The sequence below is a fragment of the Dromaius novaehollandiae genome, chromosome 6 (genome assembly GCF_036370855.1).
Source record: "Dromaius novaehollandiae isolate bDroNov1 chromosome 6, bDroNov1.hap1, whole genome shotgun sequence".
Taxonomy (NCBI): Eukaryota; Metazoa; Chordata; class Aves; order Casuariiformes; family Dromaiidae; genus Dromaius; species Dromaius novaehollandiae.
In genome coordinates, this window is record NC_088103.1 from 9,283,290 (window position 1) to 9,306,824 (window position 23,535).

The window sequence follows — 23,535 nt, forward strand, 5'->3', positions numbered from 1 at the left end:
TTTTCAAATGGGGAGTCCTCTCCATGGGCAGTGGCTGTTCTGCGAAGGGAACAGGCTGGAAGACCTGAGGTGTGAGTGCCCCTGTCCTCGCTGTAAGGCACTGTGCAGTGATACCGCTCCCAACACCCGTGGGTGCCCGTGGCTCCTCTCTTTTGATCGCACTTTTGGCCCGGTGCTAAATAAAGGCGCCCGCGGTGAAAAAGCAGAGGCCGTCCTTGCAGGCTGGAAGGGCCGAGATCGCTTGCAATTTGCCTCGCGTTATTTTTGCAGTTTTGTGGGGATCTGGTTTTCAGACTCTGCAGCATTAACTGTTTCAAGTGTGCTGCTCGCCTGCGACCCAGCACGTGCAGCAGCCGCTGGAGCAAACGCCTCTCCGTTCCCCGCAAGCGTTTGAAAGGGTAGCTGCTGCCTGCAGCCCTGCTTTCGGGCCCCTGCGTTCGCCATCGGGCTATTTCTGCGCTTTTGAAGCGCCCGTCTGTACATCGTGCCCTAGCGGAGTCGTGCAGCCAGCAGCGACGAGGAGAGCGGGGCTGTAGCCGCCCCAGCAGCGTTCGCTGCCATTGCAGACGCGGGTGCCTTCGCCCGAGCGTGCTGAGCAGGGGCGAGGGGCGGGTGATGTACCCTCACCGTGGATGAGGGTTTGGGGCTGCTGAAGCGGGTGGGGTCTTTTTGGCAGCGGGGAACCTCTTCTGCTTGTCAGGGGCTGCTGTCAGCTCCCCGGTAGCGCTTCCCTCTTCTTTTTTGGCCAGCCGCCATCGGTAAGCAGGAAAGCTTCCCCAGCACCGCTTCTCCATGTAGGACGCAGACGGAGACACCTTGACGGCAGCGCTGAGGCTGAGCATGGCGGAAACCGTGCTGTCGGGGCAAAGCGGCACAACCCCACGCAGGCAAGGCGGCGAGAGGCTGCTCCCTTCCCAGGGAGCTCGTGCGGAGGGAACCTGGCGTCGAGCTGGCATAAAGGTATTAGGGCATTTCTGAAGTTTCAGGAAAGCGTTTGGTAGTGAGTGGTATTTCTCTAACAGGCCGGTGCTTACGAAGGGGGCTCACGCACAGCCTGCCCCTGGCACCGAAAGTGTGACTGCGTGGCGTTAGCGCCTGTACGCTGGCGTGCAGCTGATGCAACTTCGGAAAGCCAAGAGTAAAGAAGGAGCAACTTCTGCTAGCTGGAGCTAGAGGGCAGCCGCCGCTCTGTTTTCTCCAGCTACTTTTTTTCTTGTGCCGTATTTAATAGGAAGCACATGAGAAGTTGCCTGCTTTTTTTTTCCTAACACCCCCCCCCCCCCCCCATATAGTGTCTGGCTGCGCTCGCCCAGCCCTTTCCCTTGCTGGCACAGAGGCTGGCTGCCGCTGCTGCAATGGCTCCACAGTGAGCAATTGCACTTTATGGGTTATGGGTGGGCAGTGTTGCAGCTTCCTCCTGGGTTTCAGCCTTAATGTGTCTCCGGGCAGGCTGTAATGGCTTAACCTGCTCTCCAGCCCCCCGGGCGCTGCCCCCTCCTTGACTCACAGCGGGCGATTAAAATCTTACACCCCGCCGCGACTGCCGGCCCGTGCACTACCGCCACTACGGTAGCGGCGCCCCTACTCCTGCCAGTACGGTAGGGCGGCCGCGCGGCGGTGGGGGTGACGTCATCAGGACGCGCGCCAGCGGGCCGCGCCCCGCCCCCTCCCGTCACGGCCGCCGCCGCCGCCATGGAGTCGAACAGGGACGAGGCGGAGCGGTGCATCGGCATCGCCCTGGCCGCCGCCAAGGCCAACCAGCCCGACAAGGCGCGCCGCTTCCTGGAGAAGGCCCAGCGCTTGTACCCCTCGCAGCGGGTCCGCGGTGAGCGGGGCCGGGGGGGGGGGGGGGGGCGCACCGGGCCCGGGGGAGCCGGGGCCTGCGCCGCCGGCCGGCCGCCGCCGCGCCTGACCTCTCACCCGCACTGCGCCTGCGCACGGCGCCGCGCCGCGCGGGGCACGCTGGGGAGGCGAGTCCGCCCGCCTGGGGGGGTCGCGGCGGCGGCGGCGGGAGGGCACTACCGCTCCCAGGGGGCTTTGCGGCGGGCTCCAACGGCCGCTCTAACGGCCGCGCTGGCCGTTCCCCCCTCCCCGGCTCTCGGCCCGACCCGGCGGGCATTGGAGAAGCGGGGCAGCCCCCCCCCTCGCTGCCCCGGCTTCCCTGCTGGTGTTGCCCCAACCGGCCGGTCAAAGCAGACCCCCGAGGGGCCGAGGCCTGCCTGCCCTCCCTTGTGCGCCCTTAGAGCACGGGCGAGCGCTGCTTATCAGCCGTGGCACCCGCGCCCTGCCACCTCCGCTGCGCGCCGCCGCCGTCCCTCGGTCACGTAGCAGGAAGCGCCTCTCACGTCGGCCCCGCAAGCGTGACCCAGCGGCACGTCCCTTTGCACAACTGGGTGTACTGAGCTCGTCCCGTGACCAGAGGCCGTTCATCTTCCGTCCCGTGCCTAAGTGACCTCTTCTGTTCATCCCGTCATGTGGTGGATGTACCACCGTCGAGGGGACATGCACCTCTGCAGTGAGCGGAGGCTGAGGCGGGATGGGCTCCCCTCAGGAAGAGAGGCCGTGGTTAGATTTGGGACTGAGAGCCCCTGGCTCTTCCTTTGGTTCGTTCTACCAACCAATACCAGCAGAACCAGCTTCTGCTTGTGACCGAACTTGTTGCAGGAGCGCAGGCCCTCAGCAGTCGGTCATCTCAAGTGTGTTTGACGGAAAAAGGGTTGTCTTCTCTTCCTGTTACCCCCCAAAACTTCACATAGCAAAAGCTGGCTTGAAAAAAGCAAAGGGTAGGCTGCGGGCAGATGTTGAGAACAGAAATGCCTGCGGCAACATCGCGCAGGCCTCTTTCCCGCCTGTTTCTGTCTCTCCCACCATGAGGTTAGCATGTGCAGCTATAGCCTTAGCTCTAGCTGCAAATAAGGCTGGGTTTAGCTGAACAGGGGAACGATGCCTGTGCTCCTTTACGCTGGCCATGAAGAGAGGAGAAGGGGGGAACTTTGTTCAGCAGAGGAGGCCGAGCACGTGTGCAGGACTGTGCAGGTAGCTGGATCTCCGCCTGCAGTGCCCACAGACGAGTGCCACCAGCCTTCCTGGCCGGGCGGCTCGCACACCTCTTTGCGGTGGCAGGGGAGGGCAGGCCGTACGGGCTGACCCCTCCCTGCTGCGTGGCCAGACGGGTCGCTCTGCACGCAGCAGCCTCCGTGTGCGGTGAGAGCGTGCCTGCTTCCTGGGGAAGAGGGTTTCCCGGGGCCGCCTGCGGCTAGCGGAGCAGGTTCTGCCGCCGGCCATTACCTCTTTCCTGGGAAGCAGTGGGGCAGGGGCTGCGAGGGGCATCCTCGTTTCAGGGAGCTTCTGCTCACCGTTCCCACGAGGAGGTGGGGGCTGAGCAGCGTGGGAGCTCCGTGGTGCCCCGGGCTGCTATTTCGTGGACCTCTCCCCCAGGGAAGAGAGCCGCAGGGGTGGGCTTTAGGCTGCCTGAATTTTCCTGGCCAGCTGAGATTGCTGCCAGAGCTCTGAAACCAGGGACTGTGTTGCCAAAGGACAAACCTTAGAACGGTATCTCAGTATCTCAGTTATAACTCATTACTGGTAACATACATCTTGCTGCTGCTGCCCCTTGCTGATTCACGGTCCTTATTCAGCCCTGTCCGTCGTGCAGAAGTCAAATCTCTTTGGCTGTGGACGTAGCTGCAGAATCTCCCCCTTGAGCACGTCAGCCAGAGGAATTGCACTCGTTTCACGTAGTTTGTAGGCAGGCGAACAAACATAGTTTGTTTGAGCTTATGTGTGCCTCAGATGGGCTTGTTTTTTCCCAGCTAGGCCTCTCAGCAAATTTTGCTTCTCATTTCTTAGACCCTATTGATTACTGCAGCGCAACTACCACGGTTCATTTCAAAGTGCGTAAAAAATATTCTTCTTTCTTGGAGACCATGTGCCTGTTTTATGCTTTTTGAGGAACCGTCTCAAAAGCTTCCTGTAAGCTTTATGACAAATGTAATTAACGTATTGCAAAAGTGACTGGGAAGTGGTTTGTAAAACAAGCTAAATGCAATTCTGTCTCAGTTTATTCTTAAGCCGTGGAAATCTACATAAAGGGCTGTAGTGTGGGGTTTTTTTTTTTTTTAAAGGTTTTACAGACTTCATCTGTGTTTTGATTTTGAGTTTTGCTTCTTGAGCCAGTTGTTTTGGGGCCTCTCTGTTCTGTCGAGCTTTACTTTATGTTCTTCCACTAGCGAGCTTTGGGTGCGTGGTTGCGAAATACTGCTGAACATGCTGCAGTTACACGTCGGTCATTGAGACTTTGCGTAGTTAATGTGCTCCTGGGAAATGTCTTTTCTTCCCTGCGAGTTCCGTTACGTTTGGCGGAGACCGGCTACGTGGACCTTGCGCAGCCAGCGTTGCAGACTCTGACCCTGGCGGAGCCCGACGGTGTCGTCACAGCGCACAGTCGGGGTTTTGCTGGGGGATTTCAGCAGAAGTCATCTCCTGCGTAGTGCAGCTGGGCACGCCGTCATGGACAAAATTCCACTGTTTACTTGTACAAGCAGTAATTTTGGGAAAAAAATAACAGAAGTTGAAAAAAATGTTGGCTAATAGATGAAGAAAAGTGATCCATAACACGTGCTGGGTGGGAGGCTGAGTCGGCAGAGCTGAAAATGAATGCGGTGGTCTCTGCTTCAGCAGTTCACGAACTCACGCTGTGCTGGGACTGTGCAGAGGCCAACGTGGCTTTGGGATGCAGAGGCAGGACTGTGCTGTAAAGCAGAATGGGACTGAGCTGTGGCCACACATGGGCTTTTGTGGCTGGTTTTGAGACCATGTTACCAAAAATCCATTGGTGAGCTGCAGGGAACAAAGCCCAAAAGCAGAGTAGGCTGGGTGGAGGCGCTGCCTCGTGAGACAAGGCTTGGAAGTGCCTGATGCACTGCTCTGGGTTTGGAAGTAGCAGAGCGAAGACTGTGATCTTGTGAACGTTTGAGTAGTGTAAATACGAGGGAGGCAAAGATTAATTTATTCGTAATGTTGTAACTAAGAGCAGTGGACTGGAATGAAGAGAGAATCAAGACCAAGTTTAAAGATGAGCTTCTCTAGAGTGAGATTTATTAAACTGGAATAATTTTCCCAAGAAAAATGCTGGTAGGTCTCTGGCTTGCAATTCCAGAAAATAACATGAACAGCATTAATATAAAAACGGGAGCCAGATCTGCTTATTTGACTGGACATTTTTCCTCCTAGCTTACTCCGACAAAATGTCAGAAAGAACAAGGTATCCTATTTGGTGTCGCCCAAAATATCAAGAGAGGCCAGAAGTAAACTGTAAGCGATGCCTCCGAGGGATTTTGTAACAGATCCATTTAAAGAGTTCGGAAAACCGAAATACGGAAAGCCCACGAGCCTGCGCGGCCGTTCAGCGCATTGCTGGTCTTCAGCAGTCTTTCATTTGTATCCTTCGTACCGTAACAGTTCCTGTTATTGGCTGTTGGATTACTGAGCGGTTTTTTCTCGCCCAGACAAACTTTGCCAGGCAGATATGATATCTTGGCTCATCTTTTGGCTTGCGTACGTTGTTTGCACTTGCATGAAGAATGTGATACCCCCATAGTGCAAGGTCTGTAGCGTGCAATCTGCTGGAGGAGATGAAGTGTCTTTCTCAGTTCTAGGCTCAGGATAAAGGATTGCAAACTTTTCAAGTTACAGATGCTTCTGTTAATAACATTTATCTATTTTTAATCTTATTATTTGTGCCACTTCTTTTTAATAGGGATAAAACATGCCGAATTCAGAAACTGCTTGGATGAAGAGATCAGTCTGATATTTGCTTTAAAAAAAAGACAAAAATTGTTTAGAAAGATGGAGATATCCAGCTGTCAGGGAAATGTATAACGGAAAGATCCTCTGTGCTTGGAGAAGTCTTCTTTGGTTTCATAGCGTGGTCATCTAAGGACCTGTGTTGTTAGGCCAGGCCTGAGTTATCTTTTGCGTCTTGGCTGAAAAAGATGATAGTGTCTGAGCCTCGCAAAGAGAGGGAGATGGTCTGAAACGAACTACCAAATACCTGTATGTGCCCCACTTAAGGAAAGGGCTCAAATTTATGCAATTTGTATTCAGTAATTAAGGGAAAGGATGGTTTTCGCAGCTGCTTCTACACTGATGAAATCCGTAAACCAGTGCAGGAGAACAAAGCACCCTTCTGACTCATTTGTTACCGGTCCTGTGGTGCTGCCGGCAATAGGGAGTGCAGCTCCCTGTCCCGCGAGGGGAGTGCTCCTGTTGTGTCTCTCCCCCGGGACTGTGTGCCTGGCATCCCCTGGTGTTATTTTCTAAGCTCTCTGAAGACTTGGTGTTTACCTAACGCAGTAGGGTCTCCGAGGCAGGAGGTAGGAATGAATAATATGCAAATGCTTAGTTGTTAAGAAAAGATGTGGAAAAAAGTGAGAGGACAAAGATACAACGCTCTGGTGATCCGCTGTGGTTCGCAGACCTGCTGGCTCTGGCTGGAGGGACCTGGGGGTTTGGTGGAGGCCGTGTGATTTGGGAGAAGCAGGTGGTGTATCTATAGGACTACCCGTCCTGTCTGGACAAGAGGCAGTAGGAACTCTAGGGTTCGTTGAGAGAAAAGGCGATGATATTTCTGATGAAGGGTTGGGGAAACCTTGGAGCTGTGGTGGAGAATAAGAGGGGTTTCTCTTTTTGTGGGAGAATGGGAAGTGCAGATTGAGCTGAGTGGTCTCTTACCTTGTTTCGCTCTTCTCATCTTTTTCTCTTCTCAGTTCTGCTCGAGTCACTCAACAAGAATGAGCAACCATCCAATGGCCAGTCCCAGTCCAGGGAGTCCACGAACCCCCAGTACAAGAAGACGAGCGGAGACTTCCCGTCGGCCAACGGGGAGGCTGGCGGGGAGGCCCCCAAGGGCTATACTCAGGACCAGGTGGACGCGGTGAAGAGGTGGGTGCACAGCTCTCCATGGCTTTGACCCACCGTTTGTTTTGATTTTATCGTGTCATACCAGTCTGGTTTTTGCCGTGTTTTAAAGATGTAAAGGTGAAGGAGGCAGGCAGAGGGAATAGGTTGGAATTGTACAATAATTCACGTTCTGTGCCGTGTAAGGAGATCTGGTCAGCTTTGAACCATGCTGAGTGCTTTTTAATTGGCTGGTTATTAAAAAGATACCTAGGAAGTTTCAGAGCTACACCAGCCGGGGGTGGCAGCTGCGCTGGATCTACAAAGGATGAGGTTTTCCCCCCAAAGGCATGTACAAATGCTGGAACTGTAGGTCTGTAGGCCTTTTCCTGGCTGGAGTCCCAAGAGGCATTTTGGCTGCATGCGTTTCACAGGCTTCCTATTAATGCTTGTTTTAGTGCTCTTCAATAATACTGTGAAAAATCCCAGGCCTGAAGTGTATGAGGGGAAATCATGACTCACAGCTTGCAGCAGGCGCCCCTCCTGCTCTCAGCTTTGCTCTAGCAGCAGTAGCTATTGTGACAGGGCACATCCTTGTCCCGCTCTCCTGCTGATTTTGTGCTTGTGGTCTCTCTTAAAGCCCAGTAAAATAGAAAGCCACCCCAGGACCCTTCACTGCGTTAGCACGATATACTTCTAAAGCTCCCGCTGGAAAGTCTCAGGGCATGTTTATCCAGTCTCCAGTTTTCCAAATACTGTTTCGGTTTTTCTTTATTCCTTTGTACCTTTCCCAAATACTGGAAGCTGAAGGACTGAACTGTAGACACAGTCACTTGGTAAACTTTGTTTAAGGGTATGGATGTGGTTTGAATTGTGCAAGAACTGCTCTGGCTCATTGACTTCTGGGTATATTTATTACGCCATCCATTTCTCCAAGAATCCAGCCTGCTCTCCTCTGTGTAGACGAAGTCGTGTGAGAAGTAGAAATAATTATGGAGCTGTGAAGGTACAGAGTATGAACTGGGCTGCTCACACAGACCTGGGCAGCTCCCTGTTTCTTCCTCTAGAAATCAACTGATTTTATTTTTAGGTCTATGAATTAACTGAGTCTGAAAAAACAAAACAAACAGCTATTTTTCAGATCCTGGCTGCCATTCATAACCCCTGCATCTCCTGCATAGCCATCAAAATGTGATCATGATGAAGCTGAAGCTTATTTGCCAGTCAGATGCTTTTGCAGATGATCTCATTGCCTGGGCAGAGGCCCTTCTGCCTCTACTGGCTTGACTTGTTCTTTAAGAATGTTTGTGTGCTGGTAACGCAGGCACGGCGTGAATGAGGATATGAAGAAAAGTGGGTCACCGCTGAGGAATTAGAGCTGAGTAAACCAGAGTTCACCGAGCAGCATTGATCTAAACTGTGATGGGCGATGATGCAAAGTTGACATGTTCAATGCAAAGAAACTTCCACAGCCAAAACTAACTGTCTGTGTCCTCTCATCTCTCTACTGGTAGGGTAAAGCAGTGCAAAGATTACTATGAAATTCTGGGAGTGAACAGAGAAGCTTCTGATGAGGACCTGAAAAAGGCTTACCGGAAGCTCGCGCTGAAATTTCACCCGGATAAGAACCATGCACCAGGGGCTACAGAGGCATTTAAAGGTAAAGTACATTTCGAACTGTGATTTACCCTCAACTGTCAGATGTTGGTGCTGAGCTGGGCTGACAAGAGCTGTAAAGACAACCTCACGAGTCAAATAGAGTGAAATAAAGCTCCTGTCAGTAAGGCTGTCAAAATGTCACAAGTCTTAGCAGGAAGAGCTGGGAAGTATGCTTAGATGAGCTTTTGCCTTGCAGTTGTGACGGCTCAGTAGTTACGTGTGGTCCAGGTGGATCCCTTTTATCCCTAGAATAAAGGCAGCAGAGTTACACAAGAGCTCCAGTTATGTGAAGTAAAATAAAGGAAGCGTAATGGTGATTATGCCGCTAGGCTTCCCCTGGACTAGTTCTGAAATTGCTCCGCTCACAAGTGAAATGAGGGCTTTTCCGAGAGTTGCTCCTGAAAACAGCCCCGCATTCACAATCTGCCTTGGTGCTGATACCCAAGCAGACTTCTCCTTTTTCCCTCGGTTGTACCTACTGAAGCAGCATGGACATTGGAGGTGGTGGTCTTGTCTGTGCGATTTGGCCTGTGGGATTTTGAGTAGTGGTGATCGATGCAGTGGGAATTCCTCAGTGGATCTGGAGCAACACAGTAAATTTCCAGGTGGCTGGAAACGACATTTTGTGTTGCAAGCTATGGAAGTTTGATTGTTTTCATTTTACTAAACAAACACGGAACTTCTCGTTGCCAATTTTACAGCATTGCTTTTTGCAGCATTAAGCCACTTGTGGTCTGATTTTAGCCAGCTTGGGAGTGAAATACACAAAACCTCTACAGAAATGGGGAACGAGGCTAGCCCGGTGTGAGCGTATTGATACAGTATTTGGGTATGCTTTTAGCAGACATAAATTCAGCAGTAAAAGTCTTATGTAAGGTTTGTGCAGGTCTTTTAAGACTTAAATCCGTGACTGATAAGTGTATTGCTGTTAGCAAATAAAGAGCTGACCCTCAGCTACTTGGGAGAGCCTTTTTCAGTGTGGGGTCCAGATTAAACAGCGAGTGTCTGTAGACATCTATCTGCATAGCATGTGCAGTAAGCCACTGTTCAACAGTTTATCCTTCAATCCTTGCTAAGTGGCGAAAGGCAGGTTTCTTCACTTGTAATCTCAAATAATGGTGTTTGCCGAAGGCTTTGACAAGAGTTACGTGCCAGAAGTCGTGCGTTAAGCAAGGTGCCCTTTATCCTCCATTGCGGGGCTATCTGCTATCAGGTTATCTCTGTCCCAAGCCGTGTCTCATTGGCTGTCCCGTCCTTCAGCCCCCCAGCTGAGCGCCTGGTTTGCAATGCTCACTAAAGTCCAGCTGTTTGCTTCCAGAGGGTGAAGGGGGAAGCATACACTGCTGTGAGGATTTTAGTTAATTTTTTCTAACATTGATGTATTAGCTGATGTCTTGACATTCATCTTCCCAGTGACAGCTGATAAAGTGTTACGTTTTGTCCCGAGACCTTGTCTCAGTCCATCGTTGCAGTTGGCCAGAGTCTGCCTTGGAGCGGGTTTGCATCACTGCCTTTGGCTGACGTTGGAGAAAGAGTCGAACCTGGCTACTTTGAGCTAAAATCCTGATTTGGAATGAGATGTTTCTCAGGCTTTGTCAGCAGAAAGTTAGACAACGGGCAAATCCTAAATCTCTCCATTTTCATTGCTTAACATATGGTTTGGAAGAACAAGCTAATCTGCTGAGAGTCAGCCCTTGTAGCCTAGCTTCCTTGCTTGGCTGTAGAAACGTTTGCTCCATGTGCACTGATCATAACCAAGAATGAGGATAAACATACAGACATTACATCCTCCACTCTCCAACCCTCTAGTCCAAGAAGAAACCGAACACCTCAGCCTGGCTACTGGCAAAATTTTGAATCTTCGGGTTCGTCTGCTCAAAAGGGCACATATCTCCCTTCTCTCTCACTTCTGCTCCTGCCTTTTTTACATCAGCCAGCTCCAGTACCATGAATGTTTTTTTTAACCTCCTTGTGACGCAAGGAGGAGAGAGGAGGCACTCCGCAGTCGAATACAGAGCACAGAGTGGAAGTGGTAAACTGGGATGTGTAAAGAAAGAAGTACAGAAATAGGAGGGTGCAAGCAGACATTTTTGGCAGCCTGGTTATTACGTGCTGAGGTTGGGAAGAGAGTTACCTGGGAAACTGGCGGGGATCTAGTTTCAGTACATTTCCACTGTCACAGGCGCTGGTTAACCGTCCTTGTAATTATGCACCTTACTTCTGGCATCTGGAAATTTTTTAGCTCACAGGCATAACTTTTAGCCAACGTTTTCTTTCTAGGTCTTACTGGAGGTTTTAAAGCCTCTTTCAGTGAAGTAGGCCATAGTTAAATCCTTTGCAGTTCTGGTTTTAGGCTGTAATATTGAATCCCCATAATGCCACTTTTGGATAAAATTTGTCAACTAAAATCATAATTTCCTGTACAGTTGCTTATGGCTGAAGGATTTGGACATTAGTTGTTCAAAAGAAATAGCGAGTTTAATAAATGAAATGTGTAGCTGTTTTCTCATCAATATTTCTTTAGCAATTCATAGGTTCGTTCATCTGGGAGGATTTCTCAACGGACATATACCAAATTCATACCAACGATATTATAACTTCTTAGTTTGAATTAATTAAGGCCTTATTCATTGAGTTTGTTGGCCTGGTTTTCTTTCGTCTACGTTTGCCAGAGAAGTGTGCTGGGTGCTAGTGCTGTGCTGCTGAAGTAGCGTTTTGAAAAGCCTTGGGTAGTTGCGAATCTCATTTGTGTAATGAGAAAGGCAAGTCCTGCCAGTTTGCAGGGATTAATATATTATTTCTAGAAGAAAGAAGCTAATTGCTTCCTTATTACCAATATTTCAGCCATTGGTAACGCATATGCGGTATTGAGCAACCCGGAGAAGAGGAAGCAGTATGACCAGTTTGGAGACGAGAAACTCAACCCTGCTCGGCACGGACACAGCCACTCAGACTTCCACCGCGGGTTCGAAGCAGACATCTCCCCAGAAGACCTCTTCAACATGTTTTTTGGTGGTGGTTTTCCCTCTAGTAAGCCTGCTAAACTTTAATCTCGTGAACGGGACCCAATCCTTCTGACAGAGCAATAATGCAGTAGTGATTTATTTGTCAGTGCAGGGGCTGGGTTGAGAGCTGTGTTCTCCTCCACAGCTAGATTTGGTGAGAGTTCTCCTTCACAAATGACCTAAACACGTAGAGTTTTCTAAATTGTTCAGATGGGTACTTGGAGAACTCGGCAGACAGCAGGTAATACCATCAAAGCCGGACTTCTTCCCAGCTTCAGGTATTTGTTTGCATGCTGGCAACATTAACGATTTTTAGGTTGCGTTGAAGATTAGAACAAAAACGATTTGTTTTAACGTTAGTCGTGAAAGTAACCCTATTCTGAAGAGGGGTTTTCTGCCTGGTGGTTTTGGACGTTAAATCTCCTCATCAGAACAAACTATAGCGACTTCTAGGCCTTGTTCTTGATCTGTATCTGCTCTGCCACACAGCTGAAGCAGTTTCTTTGAGATGAGTCTCCACTTCCCTTTTTCCCGTGTCCCATAAAAAAGATCAAAGTGTTATTTCTAGAGCATAATTTAAACTGCTTCAGTTGAAAATCAAATCTGTATCATGTCTATACACAGTGCTGATCATTGTTTGGGAGCAGGAAAAAACAGAGTGGCTGTTGTTTCTCTTGATCAGTTTAGATCAAAAAGACACATTTAATATCAGGATAGGGGTATTTTAGAAAGACTCCCTTGTATTTTCTGTAGTCATATTTGGCTGGAAGTGGAGGCTGTGATTATTTGGCCTCTCTGGGCAGACTTGGAAAAATAAATATTTCTGTCTCAGTCAGATAGATTGAAAGTAGCGCTTTCCTATCTGATATGTAAGAATTAACACACTAATGCCAAGTACTTGAAAAGGCATCTTGAGACCTTTTGTGTTCATGATCTGCCTGTTGGAGAGGTAAAGCTACTCCAGTAAAAACAGTGAGTTGCTATTTTAGCTTAATCTCTTTTCCTTTTCTCACTGTCCCATGGGAATTCAGGATCAGTTTCTCAGCTGGTCTCCCTTTTCAGCTGTAGTTTTGACATTTAAGATGAGACATGGAAGAGCTCTGTTTTTATGGTGGAAAAAAATACCAAAATGTTCTCTTTTTAATTGGTTTTAATCTAAAATTAAATTCTGTTCTACTCCAAGTGAGAAGCCTGTACAGGATATTCTTTCTGCATAGCTGAGCCTGCTTCAAGCAAGAGGTTGGACTAGATGACCTCCTGAGGTCCCTTCCAAACTGAGTTTTCCTGTGATCCTACAGGATCCTATAGCTGGATCTCTGTGCCCACCACCAGTTCGCCTTCAGACAAATCTGCTCAGCATACCCTGGGAGGATTCCTCTTTCAGCTGAGGCTTTATCCATAGCTCATTTTGTAAATGCTGACTTCAGGCGATAAATGTAGATTCTTTTGTATAAATTCTTCTGTCGGTCTCCTATGGAGTCTCCTATCCCATTGCCCTAAAGCTACAGGAGTCTCTGGCGAGCTGTTAAGGACCTCAGGGCTAACTCTGCTTGGTAAATCACTTGGAGACATCCCAGCTCCGGCCCAGAAGCAGCCTAGCCAGGCAAACGTGCTGTCCTTCTTCCAGCTCCGACCTGGCTGGTGTGCTACTGGATGTATGAGGTAGGCTGAACTGGGAGCAGTGCTAACAGCAGACCAGATCTGTGTGCGAGCACTTTACAATATCTCCCTCTGTCCTTTTATCTTTGCTGAGTGTGGCCTAAACCAAAGCAGCAGATCGAGCCTCTTCTGACAGTGTTCAAAGCGAAAAATTTCTGACTCCACCGTGGCTTTTTTGCACCCCATCTACTTTTTCTGTTGCCTTTTTAACTGGTGAGGCTGATGTGGAATGTGCCCATGTTTTTTGGTTCCATCCTAGCCAGGCAACGCAGTGTTAAGTGCTGTGAATGCTTTGTAACAGTTTTCTTTTGCCTATAGGTAATGTTCACGTATACAGCAATGGCAGGATGCGATATACCTATCATCAGAGGCAGGACAGACGAGAACATCAGGGTGATGTAAGTGGGGAACAGGCAGAGGGCTAGGACTGTAGAAGTGCTTCTGATATACAAATTGCAACTAGCTAGTGTGGCTGTTTTATGGGACAGTTCTGGGTTTCACCATCCTGGGCAGAAATGAGTAATGGGAAGTAAATTAGCTCCAGAATTTACATCCGACATTGAAAAGGGGAGGGTGCTTTCCATGAAACTGGTTGTGCAGTTCTGATCACTAGCTTGAGCAGGAGAGGAACTGTGCAGTGACAGATGCTCTAGATGGACAAAATGTGGGCGTGAGGCTTTTGAAATCCCCTCACGAGGCTACCCCTGCCAGTGCCCTCCGTCCTTGGTCGTGTCCGTGGAAGGGGCAAGAAGTCTGGACCTTCAGAGTAACGCTGCCCTTGTCGGAGTGGAGCTGTGGGCTGCTGGATTGCTCCCAGTTATTTTGGGGCTCCTCGTAAGCCCACTGCCTGCGAGGAGCAGGAGAATCGAGGCTGTGGTAGGACTGTGAGAGAGGGAGAGCAATGCTATAGGATCCTTGCGTATGAGTGTATGAATGGCGCTCCACTGTGTGTTTCTGTTCCTTCAGGGTGGCCTTGGGCTGTTTGTCCAGCTGATGCCTATCCTCATCCTGATCATTGTGTCTGCTCTCAGCCAGATGATGGTCTCCAGCCCGCCCTACAGTTTGAGCCAGAGGCCGTTAGTACCTGTTATTCCAAAACTTCTTAAGCTGGGGTTGGGGTTGGGTTCTGGAGGGCAGGGTGGCATTACGGGGTAGGGAGTTAGACTCTGGTTTTCCTGTTGTTTTTTGCTTTATCTTGTCCCACTGTTGCTCTGACTCCCAGAGGTCACACGCATCAGGGAAGGCCTGCTTGAGAAGCAGAGAGAAACAGTAAGAGACACTCCCATAGAATAGCAGATGCTCCCAGAGAAACCCTCTGTTTTTGAACTCTAACCTTGCCATGAAATAGGTGTAGTCAGAACTTTGCTATGCAAAAGTGATGCTATCTCCTTCCAGATCCTGTGGAAATTCCATGGTCTGATCACTTTGCTGATGAAATGAAATGAATTTTTTTTCTTGCTCACTTTGCAGTGTAAACAAGAAATGGGAGAACAGGCTTGATTTCTGGCTGCTTGCATCATTCTTGCAAAAGCTTAATATATTTCTGGTGGAGTTCCTTATGTGCATGTAAAAGGCTAGTGGAGGGTAGATTTGGTTGTAGGCAGTGGGCCCTGTTTAGTTTCACTGAGGATAATGTTTGCCAATGATGACCTTAAATACCATAAAACCCAGCTTAGCTTTCAAAGGCTGTGACATGGTTGCTTAGAACCAAAAGATGGAGCATTTTTGAACAAAGCACAATTAAGGGTCATTCTGAGAGGCTGAAGAGTATTGAGATGTGATTTCTGTAGTGTTTACTAGGACAGTAAAAATGAGCATATTTGTATCTAGACCTGTTTGTTTTATGTTGGTGAAGAGGGAGATTTATCAGGTGAAAAGACTTTCAGTGGAGGACAGCTTTTAGGTGGACATGGATTTGCTTCCAGCCTTGTCAGCTGTCAGAGAACCATCCTTGAGCCCCAGATACTTCTCTGCTGCACAGTTCCCCGTGCTGAGTTCGGGACCCAGCTGTGCCCTGCATATTAAGGCCTATGCTTGGCTCTAAGGCAAGTGCGTTTTTTTGCTGGCCTGACCTGTAACTATTTCACGTCTTTCGTCATGACAAATTGGGTGTCAGCTTTCTGCTTCTCAGACAAAAGTTCTTCTGTGGCACGGTACAGCTCCTGCCTCAGCTGGACACTCAGCTAGGGACACTAAATTAAACTATCTCTATGCGCTCGGGCAATGCAAGCACACCAATTTCCAAGTTTGGGTTTGGACAGGAGAGGCAAATGAGCTGATCCAGACTGAACAGTGCTCTGTGGTCCCGAGTGACCGAGGCACTTGAAATGAGACACGCTGAAGATGCCTCCCGCGCCGGCAGGCGGTGCTGCGGGCTCGCTCACTCGCTCGCTCGGGCAGCCGGCCCCTTTCGGCCGCCAGATCTGAAGGGAAATGCTGTGCTCGGCTGTCGTTCGGCAGAGAACTGGGGCTCCCCGCGGTGAGCTCAGCGAGCAGGCGGCGAGAAGCTTTTGAACCTGGCAATGTTTGATGGCACAGAGAGGTTTTGGTGCCACTTGTTTATAGAAAACTGTCACCGAGAGTGGCAGAGTCCTAAAGAACCTTCTGTCGCTCAGTTCCCTTTGTAAAGCTGTTTAAAAGATAGCTTCCTGCCGAACGAGCTGTCTCGTTCAGTGCCCGTAGGCCTGTGCCACCCTGCTATTCAATAAAAGCCTCGTGGAATTTGCCTGACTTCATCGCATGTCTGACTTCAGGTGGCAGGTTTCTTGCTGCCTGTATTTTCTGTACAGCCAGGCACGCTGTTAGGGCTCTGCCGGTTCAAAACGCTCCTCCTCCGAGGGCACGCTCTGAAGCCTCCTTAATTCATCTTTGTACAGAAGACGAATACAAACTCTCGGAGAGCTTAAGGCTCTGTCTCGACAGGTAAAACAGGGAGCTGAGCTTCTGCCGGGCTGCATCTCTGCCAGCAAACGCTGCCTGAGATGCCTTAGCGTTTGTCTTGAAAACTGCTGAGAGTGCTTTTTAGTCTTGTTAAGTCTATCCAGCTACCCACCGTTCCTCCCTGAGAGCTGGTCCCTGGCGAAACGCGCAAGGGTGTTGGAATCACTCCTGTAAACTCTGATAACCGAGTGAAGGGCGAGCCGCGTGAGTTAATGTTTATACCTGGCTTAAGAATCAGGCTTGCTTTTAATGCAGCAGCCAGCTGGTATTTATCGTGGGAAACTTTGGGCATGTCTCCAGCTGGAGCTGTTCCCGATGAATCCAGCGTTTGGGCCCAGGTCCTCTGTTACAGCTTGCAAACACGCCCTAGTGAGTATCTCTAGGTTTGCTGGAGCGCTGGGGAAAATAAGTACAGCCGCTTTGTCGGCAGCGTGCAGCTACAGGGCAGGGTAATTAGGAGATTTCCTTCCAGAAAGTGCTTTCTGTACTAGTTGGTGCAGGCTCAAGCGCAGAGTGGATCTGATTTTGTTCTTGCAGCAACCGTGTGTGTTGCAGCATGTGATGTGGTAGAGGAAGCTGACACTCTTGGGGTTAGCAGATATCTTCAGAGAAGAGAGCAAAGGGGACTGGGTTCAACCGCGAGGCAGCCTTGCTGAGTAAGTAGGGCTGCTGGGGAGTTGTGACAGCTGGCCCGTGCTCTGCTCTGACCCCTGCGCTGCCTTAGTCCTCCGCAGACACATTTCTGCCGTGCTGGCTGGTCTTACCCTGCGTCGCAAGTGCATCTGCCTCCTAGCTTTATAACCATCCTTGGAGCTCACGCTCAAAAACAGATGATGGTGTCGTCAGCGAGGAAATTGCAGGGGGATTTAATTAGTGCTGAAAATTCTAATGAACGCTTTATTTTAAATGTATTTAGTCCTTGGGCAATCTGCCTCAGAGATATGTCTGTATTCAGAGCTCTGCCCACCTAGCTAGAGGCCTGGCAGGTTTTCTTTCCCAGTGTTAGTGTTTCAGTTCCACCAGAAATGCTTCTCCTTACCAAAGCTTCAAGTTTAGGGATGCACAGGAGTGATGTATGTTTTCAGCAGTTTGGTATCGTGTGTGGTACGCTGGGCGTTTTAGAGAGCTGGGAGCTTTCTGCTCTGCCCTCGAAGAGTGTCCTGTGCTGTTCTGACTTTTCTCCTTGAACTAGGTCTGTGGGTCACATACATAGGAGGGTGACGGAGCACTTGAAAGTTGTCTACTACGTATCTGAGAACTTTGCAGAAGAGTACACAGGCACAAACCTAAAAAACGTTGAAAGGAGCGTGGAGGATGACTACATCGCAAATCTTCGAAATAACTGCTGGAAAGAGAAGCAGCAGAGTGAGTAGCATGGGGTCAGGAATGGAGGGGTTTGTCTGCAGCATGAGGTCTGCTTTGGAAAAGTCTGTGACTGGAGACTAGTTAGGCTAAAGTTATAGTTTAACATGGTGTGAGGACATTTCCTGGGTTTTTTGTATCCATTTTCTCACTTTGTGAGAAATCTAGTCTGTTGGGTTTTTTTGGGTTTTTTTTGTTTTTCTTAATGCTGCTGTAGAACAGGTCAGACACGAGTTGCTCCCCAGAGATTCCTCTGCTGTTTCAGTCGGGTATCTCTGATTTCCAGTGGGATGGAAGGTTGCAGACATCTGATTTTCGGGAGACCCCAATGGCTCTATGTAGTATTTTAGTTCTCCTCTTGCACAGAACAAAATGCCTTTGGAATATTTCTGGCATATCCATCCAGCTCCCGAAATAGGCATGTCTGAAAGTCTGCTGCCTGCGATGTCCTCCATCCCACATCCCATCCCCGCTCAGAAAGCTGTTCTCGCAGCTCTGAAATCATCTCGTGTGTTACTGAAGGAACACAGGGTAGGAGAGACGGCCGCCCAGCCGGTCAGCACGTGAGACAGTTTGGCCATCTAGCCGGTCAGCGCAGCGTGGTGACTTAAGCGAACTGTTTGCAAGCTCAACAACTTGAGGCGCTTCCTGTTCCCAGGGAAGTCCGTGGGGTGTTGGCAGTGGAAGGGCTGGCGAATGATCTCCTTTCACATCGTGTTTGTAACGCTGGGCTTTTCCCTTTGCAGAGGAAGGCTTGTTGTACCGGGCACGCTACTTCGGAGACTCGGATCTGTACCAGCGAGCACAGCGGATGGGCACTCCCAGCTGTAGCAGACTGTCAGACGTTCAAGCCTCTCTGCACGGATAGTCACTGCCAGCCACTCAGCAGAGGTCTAAGTACGAGCTGGTGATGCTTCCCGTGACACTGAAGCGTGGCACATCAGTGCTTTGAATACTTACTTAAATCTCTGTATGAGACGCGAGTCTTCATGAGTCTCCTCTGGATGCACACACACAACGGGGGGAAGCGCCGCCCTCCGTCAAGTGTACACACTTTAATTGGGAAATTGATTTTGTTTAGTTTGCATGTCAGCACCCTCGGCTCTCTCCAAGCTCACTGTTTTCTCTGGCGTTGTTGGTGTTGGTTCTCTAGGAACAAAGCAAAAGCTCCAGGCATGTTGGCGACTCAGCTGAGTTCTTGTCAACTGTGCGTTCGATGCAGTGGTAGCGTGTGCCTTGGCTGGTTGGGAGTTTTTTCCCCTGTCTTGCAAAGCCTTTACCAGCCTTGGCAGCCAGCTGCCACGTTTTAATGAACCTTTTTTTGTTGCTTTATTGTCTGTTTTATTGAAAAGCTGTTATCCTATGGCACTTGAAGAAATACGATGACAGGGAATGGACTCCTACAAAACAGATGTTCCTTGCCCCCCGTGGCCTTCCTGTGACACTCGAGGAAAACAAAGCAAATGGTCAGAGTTTGTAGCAGGCTGTAGAAGTAACTTACTGTATTAAACCGGGAAACAAAGTAAAAGCAGCTGAGCACGAGTCTGGAAGACTCATGGATTGGAGAGCTTGAATGAAGGCAAGTCTAGATAGCGCAGAGGAGACCAGGTGCACAGGGTCGTAGGAGAACTGCATGAAAATAATGAAAAAATTGGCACGGAGTTTGGAGTCCCATTTCTGCTCAATTATTTGGGCTGATTTCACCTACCAGCTACTACCAGGATGGCTGTAAAACCTACAGGCCTCCTCTGCCCACAAAACTATTTGAAAGTGGGGTTTCTTTAGAAAACTGAAGGCGAAGCTCAGACCGAGTTTTAGTTCTGCAGACACCATTTAGGCCTGCAAAGACTTCTCTGGCACAGTGGATATCTAGCTACTTGATTTGTAGACACAAGTAAGAAGTGGAATTTTTGTTTGTTTTTATTTTCTTTGGCAAATAGAGCACATCTGAAAGTTTGGCCCTTAGATCAAATCCTGTGGGTCTTGTTCTGCCTTTTTTGGGTGTATCCTGTTTTTGGAACCATTCTTTTCTTGATACACCCACTGTCTTGTTTTGATAACAGCGCCTCTTACTTAGAGACTGGTATTAATTGCCTGCTTTTCTGTGCAAAGTGCAGCACTTCTCTGTACCCGTGATCGGCAAAAGAGGATTGCTCTTAAACAGAGGGCCGGCTGCCCACTGAATTGGCGTGGCTGACAAAGCCGTCCCCTGTAACCCAGGGGAAGGGTGGGAAAGGGAGGGGGGTGCTGTGACATGTAACTGGCTGGAGACTGACACAGTTACCGCTTTTATTCCCAGACTCTTGAAATGCCTGAAGACTTTTGGTGAAGTGCACTGAGCCAAGGTGACAGACTTTATATTTAAAGAATCAAACCTTAAATTAAAATGGAATTGGAGAATTAGCAACGCACAACTGCCCTCTTTCTTCTCTCTGTCTGTCTCCGCCGTTAGACGTCTCAGGCAGCAATTAGAACAGGAAATAAAGCTGCCCGTCTTCCTCCCTCCCTTCCAACACCACTAGAGTGCGACAGTCTAGTTGCTCCTAGGATACCACAACCGTGAGAACAAATGTCTAGAGTGTAAAACAATAAAACAAACTGCAGAAGCCACGAAGCAAAAGGAGACCCTTCGTGACTGCGCTGGTCACTTCTGATGGAGAGAGAAATCGGACAATTTGGAGATAAAAGAAAGCTTAAAAAAGAAAATATAATCTATTTAGAATTAATTTATAGCTGTATATATGTTGTACTTTTAAACTATGCAGAGGTCAGATTAAATTATTTTGTTTTCCGCCGGGTTTAGTACACAGGGAAGCAGGAAGTCTCTCTTCCCGGGGTGGCCGCTCCGCAGAGCTTTCCTGCCTCATACACTAAAACCAGAAACACTTTGCGGTTGTTGTATTTTGCTTTCTTGAGGACAGCAGCGTTCTGTGGCTTGGGTTGTTGACGCCTGGCTTTGGGGTTTTAATAAAAGAATTTTCACATCTGTAGGGGGTGGGACAAAAAATGAAGTTGTCCAGACTTGTGATTTGTTTTTGCAACGTTGGCAGAAGTTACAGCAGGTCAACTGAGCGCTGGAGTCTCACTCAGTGAAGGAAAGGATTGTCCTAGATGGTTTTAGCTCATCAGTTGTTCAGTTTATTTGTGTGTGTCACTTTTTTTTGCAGCGTCTGCTTTCATTTTGCCTCGTAATCAGTGTGCAGCATTCGTTCTGTAAACGGGGCTTTCCATGAGCTGCGTCCCTGTGTTGGGCTTTTCTTTTTCCTCCTGAACTTGGGGTTCCTCTCCCACCAGCACTCCTCCTTGTAATGTGGCTGTGGCCTTGACACGATATTTCTCATGTTTCTTCGAGGAGACCTGTAAAGTATTGATATCCATAAGAAACGGAGCTTTTTATTGCTTCTGTTGAAAGAAGTTTTGCTGGGAGGATCAGCAATCGGAGGGTGTACACGATCCCCTCGGATTCCTGACTGAGCTTTGCAGAGCACTGTCACTGCATCGCGGCTAAAGATGTACCTCTTTTGTAGCAGCAACTTTGCCAGTCTTGCGTTTCGGAAGCAGGAATGATGCTGCTGGAAGCCTTGGCTTACCTGCTGTATCGGGCAGGACCTGCAGTAGAGCAGCGGGAGAGCGCTCGAGGTTGCGGTCTCTCCCTCTTTGTCCCGTGCACAAGAGAAGCAAAAACGCAATGAGCGAAGTTACCTTCAGTGGAATAAACTGGATTTCTTTGTACCCTGCAGTTAATTTTTGTCTAAAGACATTTCCTGTGAGAACCATCCCCAGACACCCTTGGGGGAATTAATCAAAACAGCAGTGGCTTCTGGGGAGGGTGGCAAGGGCTGGAAGAAGTGAGAGGTAAGATGGTTTTATTTCTTTATCATTGGAAATCCATATGCTTTGGGTTTTTATTTATTTTGCAAAATATCAGCCCTCCTGTTAACTGCAAGCCTTATTATCCCACAGCTACCATGACTTGCACCTGATTTTAAGGTTTTGTTGTTGTTGGGGTTTTTTTAATGATTCCTCCGTCTTTGGAAGGAAGTTGGTGGAAGTATGGCATTATGAAATAACTCTCAGTAGAGGCACAGGCTAGTTGGTGTGAAGAGATCATGGGGAGGGGGGTTAAGTGAAAGTCATGTTTGCAAAAGGTGCTGAATGTCTTGCAAAATGGCCTTCCCTGTCCAGAGCCTGCCCGCCAAAACCTTTTCTTTTTTTTTTTTTTTTTTTGAGTAGATATCCATGGATGATATGAGTGAGAAAGCATAGATCCTAATGGATGCTCACAGAAGCTGTATTTCTTGATTTAGAATTAATTATAAAATTGTACATCTATAAATAAATGTTTATAACGTGAAAGGCCTCGGCTGTGTTTGTGTCATGCAGGCGCTTGCGTTGCACGTTGCTGGCGTTAACGTGGAAGGAAGTGAGGAGAGAAGAGCGAGGAGAAAAGGTGCATCTATAAAAGTGCTGCAGTTTTCCCACCCCGCAAGGGATGCGGCAAAGGTGCGGGGGATTTGGGCCCCTCCACCGGGCTCACTTAGCGGGGCAGAACGAGCTTTTAATTGCAGCGGCTGCGTGGCCGGGCTGGGCCGTGGGAAAGGTGGCAGCAGAGGCAGGTATGGTTCCCCTGAAGTCTTTTTTTGGGGGGAAACAGCTGAAACGGGCAGCGCCGGCAGCTGGTTCAGGGGGGCCCCAGCACGGCCGAGTGCCTGGCATTGCCGGGCCGGTCACGCGCGCCACGAGTAATCCCTGCTATCGCTGCGGGCATGAAAATATCCCGGTGTCCCGCTCGGTTTCCCGGGAAAGGCTAAATAAAGCTGCTGCTGCGCAAGGCGCTCTGGCACCTTCCAGGCGAGCGGCGAAAACATCCCGACCCTGTTTTGCCTCCAGGGACTTGCTCCCCCCCTCCGCAAGCCCCGTTTCCCAATTTTCACTGCGGAAAGGGCATTTTGCTTTAAATAGGCCGGGCGTCCGCTCGCTCCTGCCTTGGCTGGGGCCATTGCGGTGGGACGGGGCGCGGGAGCGAGCGGGGATGTGCCGCGCCGCACCGACCGCCCTGGGGCTGCCCAAAAAAAAAAAGAAGGAGGAAAAAATCTTTAGCACTGTTTTCCCCCAGCTTGGTTTACCACCAGCGATATCTCTTTTTCCCGGCTAAAAATAGAGCCGTGTTGTTGCAGCGGCCTCAGGGAAACGCGGCCCTGGGGAGGGCGGCGAGGAGGCCGTGTCCCGGCAGCAACAGCCCCGTGAAATCGGGGGGGCATCTGGCGGTTTTTGGGTGCCGTTGGGTGCCCTGCACCGAGGGCAGCCGCCCTAAACCTCGGCAGGGCACCGTGGTCCCAAAGGGGCTTTTTGGGGAGGGGGGGGACCCCATGCACCCATGCAACGCGCCTTCCCCAGGGCGAGCGGCCACCTCCCGCCTTGCAAGCCTGGCTCTGCCTGTCGCTTTTATTCCTCCACAGTGGTGTTTTAGTAGGTGAGTAATCACGGGTCAGTTATTCCAGCGGCCAGCTGATGTTTTTCAGAATTTTTTTTTTTTTTTGGCAAAATTTTCCTTTTCATCAAAAAAATCAGTGTCTGTCGGGGGGGAGGATACAAACAAAAGCCCAAAGCCCCAACAAACTCGCATTCAAATGGAAATGTTTCTGCCCGGTTTTCTCCTCCGCATCTCGCGCCTGGCTTTTGATTTGCCAAGCGACTTAATTATACTTCAGTGAAAGCCTTTTTTTTTTTTTTTTTTTTTTTTTTTTTTTTTTTTTTTGAGCTGTTATAATTGTAGGCTTGTGTAATTGGTCTTATTCGCTGGGATCAGCGGGCCGAGCGCTGGAGCGTGCTCCGGGAGCCCTTCCCACGCCAACCGGGGATGCGGGCGAGCTCTGCTTGACCCAACCGGTCTCCCTTTCGGGACTGGCCTCCTCCATGTGTGTTTTTTAAGTAGATAATCCGGCTTTTTGCACTGCCTTCAGACTGGTGAAGGCAGCCCCCGTTGCACTGCTGCCTCTTCTTCCCTGCAAGT

The 23,535-nt window shown here is 49.6% G+C and overlaps 1 protein-coding gene across 2 annotated transcripts; it reads left to right on the forward strand.

The window, feature by feature from the left end:
- The first annotated feature begins 1,625 nt into the window (after window positions 1-1,625).
- Window positions 1,626-21,878, forward strand: DNAJB12 (DnaJ heat shock protein family (Hsp40) member B12). 2 transcript variants are annotated; one of them, XM_064513608.1, is made up of 9 exons: window positions 1,626-1,825; window positions 6,768-6,942; window positions 8,412-8,557; window positions 11,401-11,586; window positions 13,539-13,618; window positions 14,187-14,296; window positions 17,353-17,525; window positions 18,269-18,419; window positions 19,822-21,878. In XM_064513608.1, exons 1-8 carry the CDS (start codon window positions 1,693-1,695, stop codon window positions 18,388-18,390), a joined length of 1,125 nt encoding a protein of 374 aa, XP_064369678.1. In that variant the 5' UTR covers window positions 1,626-1,692; the 3' UTR covers window positions 18,391-18,419; window positions 19,822-21,878. The 2 variants fall into 2 exon arrangements, with proteins under 2 accessions (XP_064369678.1, XP_064369677.1); XM_064513607.1 differs by having other exon boundaries at window positions 18,269-21,878.
- Window positions 21,879-23,535: the final 1,657 nt, after the last annotated feature.

Excerpts from the sequence above, each read along its gene's own strand:
- DNAJB12 (XM_064513607.1), top strand. The coding sequence starts at position 1,693 with ATGGAGTCGAACAGGGACGAGGCGGAGCGGTGCATCGGCATCGCCCTG. Across the intron at positions 8,558-11,400 it reads GGCTACAGAGGCATTTAAAG|CCATTGGTAACGCATATGCG; the intron begins GTAAAGTACATT and ends CCAATATTTCAG. Across the intron at positions 14,297-17,352 it reads TACAGTTTGAGCCAGAGGCC|GTCTGTGGGTCACATACATA; the intron begins GTTAGTACCTGT and ends TCCTTGAACTAG.